The 8,098-nt window shown below is 43.1% G+C and overlaps 1 protein-coding gene across 1 annotated transcript in view; it reads left to right on the forward strand.

The window, feature by feature from the left end:
- LOC126389466 (neuronal acetylcholine receptor subunit alpha-3-like) overlaps positions 1–7,799 on the forward strand; it is a 24,639-nt gene extending 16,840 nt beyond the window's left edge. Inside the window, exons 2-7 of the mRNA XM_050043182.1 lie at positions 2,637–2,776; positions 2,879–2,923; positions 3,010–3,119; positions 3,285–3,492; positions 3,845–4,879; positions 7,211–7,799. Coding sequence (XP_049899139.1) covers positions 2,637–2,776; positions 2,879–2,923; positions 3,010–3,119; positions 3,285–3,492; positions 3,845–4,879; positions 7,211–7,336 — 1,664 coding nt within the window. The 3' untranslated portion in view covers positions 7,337–7,799. The remainder of the gene's footprint in view (positions 1–2,636; positions 2,777–2,878; positions 2,924–3,009; positions 3,120–3,284; positions 3,493–3,844; positions 4,880–7,210) is intronic.
- The last annotated feature ends 299 nt before the right edge of the window (positions 7,800–8,098 follow it).

An 8,098-nucleotide genomic window follows, 5' to 3' on the forward strand; every position in this document is an offset into this window, starting at 1 on the left:
CATTAAAAAGCAAAAGCAGCATGTGTATACATTCAGTAGGCTATATCTTCAGTAGCTAGCTAGCTAACCCTACACTTTTCAGGTTCTGATTTTGGTTTTGGAACAGGGAAGAAACATTTATCTCCTTCCTACCTCTCCAGGTAACGAGTATCATTAATACACAACGCTTAGCTTTAAATCCACAAAACCAGCCTGAAAATGAAGGAAATCTGAAACAAATGCATTAGAGTCAATAGAGCACAGCTTTGTTGTTGTTGTTACAATGGTCTGAACCGGCCCGATGCTACATTATGATTGGCCAGTCTGCCAGAGTAAGAAAGCCTTTCTGTCGCAAAATCTCTCTCCAAAGCAAATCTGTGGTAACAAATCTATGTACGTTTGTAAACAACAGTGTTTTCTTCCTCCTTGTGCAAGGTTCTTCATGAAGACATGGCACAAAAAGTACTTAGATATGATGTCTTTGAAGATGCTAAAGAGTACGTTGACAGGAAATAATTCAAAGTAAGGTTTTGAACCAATTTTACAAGCTTCTGGTTTGTCGAGAGTGTCCCATTAAAGGACCATGTTTTATTTAGTTGTTGCCAAGGAAACAAACCTTTTCAGTGAATGTGTCTATTTGTGGGTATATGGGTTGTGACCCATTTGCCCTTTTCGTGAAGCATATTTTCCTCCATCTCTAAAATGGTTCACGCAGCTCAGTAAGTGCAGGTTTGATGGGTTGGGATTGTGTCGAATAACGTGTGCGTCATTTCTCAGATTGAAAGCTATGATGGGAGAAGTTGTTCTGTGTGTTAGCAAAATTAATCAGTTCGAAGTTCAAGGACAGTGCGACAACAGTGGGACTGACTACCAGTGTTTTACTGGCTGACGTGGAAATGACCTAACTTACCAGTTGCCCCAGAAGAAAAAGGTGATGGAGAAAGGTTCAGAGAATTAAAGCCTTACAAGGGAACATGACACAGGAAAGATTAATTGAAGTTTAAGGAGGAAAGATTGTGCATTTCCATGTTGTTCTATGATAACGTGGACTTAGAGCTCTTTGAAGCCACTGACGCACTGTTTCTGTGGTCGTGCTGGTGACACAAGTGAGGCAACATTTTCTGCTTGGGTAGGCATGGGTCGATGTGCCATCCCAGGCACCAGTGTTACTAGTGGCAGTTTTCCACAATATGACCTTCTAAAGCCGGCACACACACTCTGGCCGACGGCACCCCGTTCCTTTTTTGTTTAAATCATCTTTTGTTTCCTTAAAGTGTGAGAGTTTTGCCTTTGTTCTGTACACAGGCGATAGAAACACCTCTCAAACACAGACTTCTCTGACAGCTTTCACTTCATCAAAGAAGCATTTATTAAACAGTTAAAGGGGTTCTTTCATCTAAATCAGACTAAAACATATTTTGCATTGTTTCCCTTACCCTTAGTGGCATCTACACATGCACTCTGCATGTGTAGATGCCACTAAGGGTAAGGGATTAGTCTGTCTGCGGTGGCTACAAAGTGACTGTCTCTGTCTGTGGTTTTTATTTCTCACTTTCCTTTAACAGAGTGCAACATTTCTAACGGCTTGCTGGTGAAATGACTTGTTGATGTTCTGGGACACCGTGTTAAGCTCTGCCTGTTACATGCATTGTTGTCTTTCAAAATACACTTCCATTTTCACAGTAAAATTTACTGTTTACATACAGTCTCTTTCATTATAAATGCACTACCTCAGCACGACATGAATTGAAGTGTTGTTTCCTCCAACAACTAATGCACATGGTTAGGTTTAGGAACAAAGAACAGGGTTTGGCTTTTGAATCTTACAGGACATGAACACCGCTCATCCTGGTAAAAGTCAGTGTTAATTGGACCCATCCGCCACCAATCCCACCAATCCTACTAGGACTTTCACTGCCTTAACTTTTGTTTGTGTCCCACCACATTTACCCCTGCCGAGTGCCATCACACCAAAATGGCATCAGACCGCATATCATGCCGATGTTAAAGGACAGCTTTATTCGTCATTGTCTGACGCCGCAAGTCACTCCCCAAGCGCCGGATTTCACCGACTTCAGAGTGAGACCGGGTTGCATTTGACACTGGATAACATACATCTTACCCAACAATCATCATTGCATATCTGTATATAACAAAAAAATACCAAAGAAAATAAGAATGTATTAATTTAACAATTTTAATAGTTTATCATAGTTTATTTGGAATAAGCATAACATTTTACAATAGGTACTTTTGACTATTTTACAAAAAAGATTTTAAAAAAACCTGACGAAGACAGGTTTGCCTTTTTCAAGGGCACATATAGCAAATGCCACTGTTTAATGTTTAATTTAATGAGAGTTCTTCTTTGAACACGGGCATATTTTCAAGGTGGCAATCACTCATAAGCGCCCATTCTTCACCCAACACATTGTTGGAGGGCCCGCTCTCTCTATGGACCCCCCACATCATGGGCCCCAGTGCAACCACACTGCCTGCACTGTCTGTATTATGCCCCTGATTTTAATACATGGCTTGACCTACATTATATAAGTGACGGATCTAAAAACCCAATACGTGTAGGAATGATTGAAAACACATCCATTTACTAAAGGGTTAAACTGCTCTTCCATTTCTTCTTTTCTCTCTTTCATTAGGCTGTTTTTCATCGAAGGGCGAGGACAGATTATTTCGGAGGTTGTTCAGGAGGTACAACCAGTTCATCCGTCCTGTGGAGAATGTCTCAGATCCAGTCACAGTGGAGTTTGAGGTCTCCATATCTCAACTGGTCAAAGTGGTAAGAGTAGAGAATGAACAACTCTTTTAAACAAAGAAATCACATGTTTTGTGACAGCATTCTTTTATCTTGGTGACTAATTCACCCTTCTTGTCTTCACAGGATGAGGTGAATCAGATCATGGAAACCAATCTTTGGCTGAGACATGTGAGTGACGTTTATCCTGTATGTGATGTCATTAGTGATGCCACTTTTGTGTTTTTTACTCACGCCAAGTTTTGTCTGACTGTTAGGTCTGGAACGACTACAAACTGAAATGGTCCCCTGTTGAGTACGATGGGATTGAGTTCATACGAGTTCCATCCAATAAAATTTGGAGGCCAGACATTGTTTTGTACAACAAGTAAGTTTTACTGCACGAATGCAAAGGATCAGCCTGCTTTATATGCTGAGAGACACAACTGTTTCTTTACTGCTCTTTTCATGTATATTTGCCTTCTATCTATTGACCTTTTGTGCTAAATGTTTTAATGTCCTTTAACTGAAATGACATTCCCATCTCTCTCAGTGCTGTAGGTGACTTCCTTGTGGAAGACAAGACCAAGGCTCTGCTGAAGTTCGATGGCACCATCACCTGGGTTCCTCCAGCTATTTTCAAATCCTCCTGCCCCATGGACATCACCTACTTCCCCTTTGACTACCAGAACTGCTCCATGAAGTTTGGCTCCTGGACGTACGACAAGGCCAAGATTGACCTGGTGCTCATTGGCTCAAAGGTCAGAGATCCTGGTCATCTAGCAGTTGTGCACTTTTATTCTACATGGCATGTTTGCAACACATTTTCCTCAGCAGTAAGGTTTCAGTCCAGAGCCACAAATACCTTTTCATGTGCTCTGTTTTGCCAAAAAAGGAATACATTTTATTAAATCCTGTCACTTGTCTGCCAGAAGACATTTAGTGAGGTGTCACAATTTACAAGTGGCAGCTTTTGAACATTTGAACTGTCCCCTCCTTGTGTCTCTTCAAGCTGACTTGCATTTAATTTAATTTTCTCACACAAACACAGATGTTTTAAAATATTCTTCCTCAAAATAACTCCCATTTACTTGCCTTTTTTATTTTCATCAGGTGAACCTGAAAGACTTCTGGGAAAGTGGAGAGTGGGAGATCATCGACGCTCCAGGATACAAGCATGACATCAAGTACAACTGCTGCGAGGAGATCTACCCAGACATCACCTACTCCTTCTACATCCGCCGCCTGCCTCTCTTCTACACCATCAACCTCATCATCCCCTGCCTCCTCATCTCCTTCCTCACAGTGCTGGTCTTCTACCTCCCGTCTGACTGCGGCGAGAAGGTCACCCTGTGTATCTCAGTCCTCCTCTCCCTCACTGTGTTCCTGCTGGTCATCACTGAGACGATCCCTTCCACGTCACTCGTCATCCCTCTGATCGGAGAGTACCTCCTCTTCACCATGATTTTCGTCACGCTCAGCATCGTCATCACTGTCTTTGTGCTGAATGTCCACTACCGCACCCCCATGACGCACACTATGCCAGAGTGGGTGAGGTCTGTGTTCCTCGGGGTGCTGCCCAGGGTGATGCTGATGAGGCGGCCTATCGACCAGGGCTGCTCCTCCCCTGCCAGTATTACAGGAGGGACGGGAGGGGGTGAAAAAAGAAACAAGAAGAGAAAGAACAGCATAGGATCAGGAAGTGGCTCAGGAAGCGTAAGTGTTGGAGGTATAACTGGGGGCGTAGCGTGTCCACCGCTTGATGGTGGGGCAGGAGGCGGAGGCGCCACCTCAGCTGGCAGCTCCATGAACTGTGTGGAGTACGGTGAGATGAACCGTGACTTGAACCGTGAAATGAACCGGGAAATGAACCGGGATATGAACAGGAGGTGCCCCTACAGAGGCAAGGAGGTACCGACTCCTGTCCCTCCCCCAATGGTGCCACCACCACCCCCTCCTCCACCACAGGCACCCCCGACACAAGGGCCCCAGGAGTCAGAGCTGCCCAAGCTGACGAGGCCCCTGAATACCCCCTCGCCTGTCAATGCTGTTGTTGCCTTCTCCGTGGTGTCTCCAGAGATCAAGCAGGCCATAGAGAGCGTGAAGTACATCGCAGAGAACATGAGGACTCGCAACAAAGCCAAAGAGGTACAAAAGCAGCTTCAGTTGTCTGTGTTAAAACAATTAAACAATTTCTTGATAAAATAATGATCCCTAGAGAAACAGAAATGTGCATATGGTTGCATTTATTTTGGGAAGTATAACATTAAATAGTGTCCTCCTATTTGAGTTTAGGTAACTATCCGCAGAGGTCGAAAACCCAGTTCAGACCTAAGATTTGCGACTACTTGCAATGCAGCGTTCTAAAAACCTGCCAGTTTACACCAATGCGACTAGATGAGAAGGTGTGTCATGTCCATAGCAACAACCCCATGTACTATCGTTCTAACTTCTGGTTTTGTGTATTATTTTGTAGCTGGATATAATTTGTAGCGTCTCAAAATGAGATAGAAGATAGTGATGGGGAATACTTGCTACAGTTGTGTTTCTAGTTGTGATGAAATGGGGAATGCTTTATACTCACGGTAGTGTCCATAGTGCAAGCTTTGTGTCAAGCACGAAGATTCCAAGTTTTTGCGGTGCTTGGTTTCAGTTCAACAGGGATGCCTTTGAGGGAAGACTGACCAAGCAGATTCGCCTGTACAGACATCTGTAATGATCTCTAATAATGACTCTTCATTGAGAGACTATAGGGGCGGTCAAATGGCTTATAATGATTGGAATGAAATAGTCCGCCACACTGGGGAAAGAGGCTTTTTGCTACAGGGTGTGGAAGAACATAAGAGATCTGTAAAAGCTAAAAACGGTCTCATGTAAGGAGTGGCAACCTGGGGGAAAAAAGCTGAATAAAATGATTTCAGCTTTGAGGTAAGGTTATAATTACAGTACACAAATGCAATGTTTGCATTTACCAAGCAATCAACAACTGCCTGGCAACAGTAGCAAGCATCGATTTACATTGGTGTTTCTACTGTTGCCAGGTAGTTGCTGATTTCTTGCTTATCCCCAGAATGTTTAGTTTGCATGCCGCCTGGCATTTTTTGGAGTATACTGAGCATAAACACCTCTGTGCATATTCAAAGGAGTCCCACATCATGGTGTTCTGCACCAGTATAAACAATAATAAATTCATACATTCTAAAACCAGCCACTAGTGACCGAGTAGAGGCCCCCGTCTTCTTCCTCTGCACAATGAAACAACAATACTTACCACTGTTTTTGTATGTATCCGTGTGGCACTATATCCTGTCAGATGCAGTGTAGTCAAACATATCAGTAAATGATATGCTTGTGTTTATATTTTTACAACACACTAACAACAAATGAGTCAACTTTCCAGTGTAATATTAGTGTTTAAAGTGCTTTGCTGTATCTGGAACATGAAAACAAAGTTACTGATTTCACCTTTACAGTGGAAAATGATCATTTCCTGCAGGGGAAGCAGTCCTAACAAACATTCACGGAGACATGCCATACATGGCAGACACACACATAACCATAAACTACTATAATAATGAGGACATTACGTTTATTTGCTGTAAGTGTCATAACCCAGCTCTTAACTAGTCCCAGCTGTCGAGGGGTTATTCAGATGAGCAAACTCATTTACAAAAGTAGGAAAATATTCTGACTAATTGTGGTAAATGATATACCAGGTGTGTGCGAGTGAATGTCTGAATATGTGATGTCTTGGGTAAATTAAAGATAATCAAAACAAAGTAGGTGTGGTGCAGAGCAAGAAAAGTTCGAGACAAGACAAGACAAGGAAAAGTCACGACCTCCAGCTCATGGCAGAGGCTCAGATGACTAACCCCAACCCCTACCTCAAACTTCACCAGCTCCTAATGCCCTAAAATAAATAGTAGACCAGAGGTTTGCCCCTGGATTGGTGTGCACAGATTTACTCCCCACAATAACACAGCACACAAATAAACATACAACACAAAAGCTACTCTGTGTGTGTGTTATCTCTGCAGTGTGTGAATTTCTACCTCGCTTAGTAAAAAGGTGTAGAAAGCATTCACCCGGTGCTATAAAGGGAGTGTAAAGCTGCTTGTTTGTTGCAGATGGAGGGCTTTGCGTACGCCTCCTGCACACTCTGGATGGCCCTGATATGTTTGTTGCACCAGCTCCATCTTTTCTTTGCAAAGCTGGGATCTTTCTCTGATGCATGCAGAATAGCCTTCTCTATAGGCGCACAATTGCATTATGGTCAGTGCAGCCATGATCCTATTGTCCACACATGACTGATGAAGGAGTACTCTACAATACACACACATGCTGTACAAAGAGCTCCAAAAATAGCCTGATGCAAGGTAGTAAACATGGGTGGTTCACAGTGACCTCTTAAACAGAAACACACACACCTTATAGCCATATAGCTGTAGAGTATTTTCTAAATCTCCTTCCTTTCCTCAGGTGGAGGACGACTGGAAGTACGTAGCCATGGTCATCGACAGGATCTTCCTGTGGGTTTTTGTGACAGTGTGTGTGCTGGGAACAGTGGGACTCTTCCTCCAGCCACTCATCAGCTTCTTAAAATGAGAAAACGTGTCTTTGTCTTGTCGACTTCTCTCTCTTTGTGTCCTCTTCTGTCGGTCTCTGTTCCCCCACTTTGGGAATTATCCCTCCTGCAGCTCTCTCACATCAAACACTGAGCTGTCTTCTTTCTCCTTTTCTGGTGCTTTGTCTCTCCTCTCTCTGTCTCATGCTTTTCTCTGGGACTCCATCATCAGCCATCACTTCTAGCCCTCAGCTGTCTGTTTCCTCACATGACTTACCCCGATTTCCCCATTTCATCTTTGCCTTGCCCTCTCACTGTGCACGCAACACTGTTATCCAGTTTCCTCCTCCCCATCGCAGATTTCTCTGACATGATTATCACATCTGCTCTCCTTTCCTCCTTCTCTGTCTCTTTCTCCTCTCCTGTGCCATGTTTTGACCTGCCACTGCCTGCAGCTTATCTCCTCACAGCCGTCTTCTCTCTCTCCCATTGTGTTCGCTCTTCTCTGCATCTGCGTTCTGTATGTTTTACTGAAAATGTCCACTCAGTCATTGCTATTGTACAGTCTCATACAATATGTTTAACAATGTCAGGTAATTATTAAAGTGATTATTATTATAATTGCTATAGAAGAACCTCCTAACATACAAATCACTGAGAAAGAAGAAGCTGAATATCCTCATGAGTTCTGCAGTAGGACTTTGTCATTGTAAGCCAGTGCAATAAAGACAACACACCTTTGAGAAATGTGGTACAGTATGTACATTTAATTTATACATTAATGGGGACCTATTATGCTTTTG

This window comes from Epinephelus moara, chromosome 4 (genome assembly GCF_006386435.1).
Source record: "Epinephelus moara isolate mb chromosome 4, YSFRI_EMoa_1.0, whole genome shotgun sequence".
Taxonomy (NCBI): Eukaryota; Metazoa; Chordata; class Actinopteri; order Perciformes; family Serranidae; genus Epinephelus; species Epinephelus moara.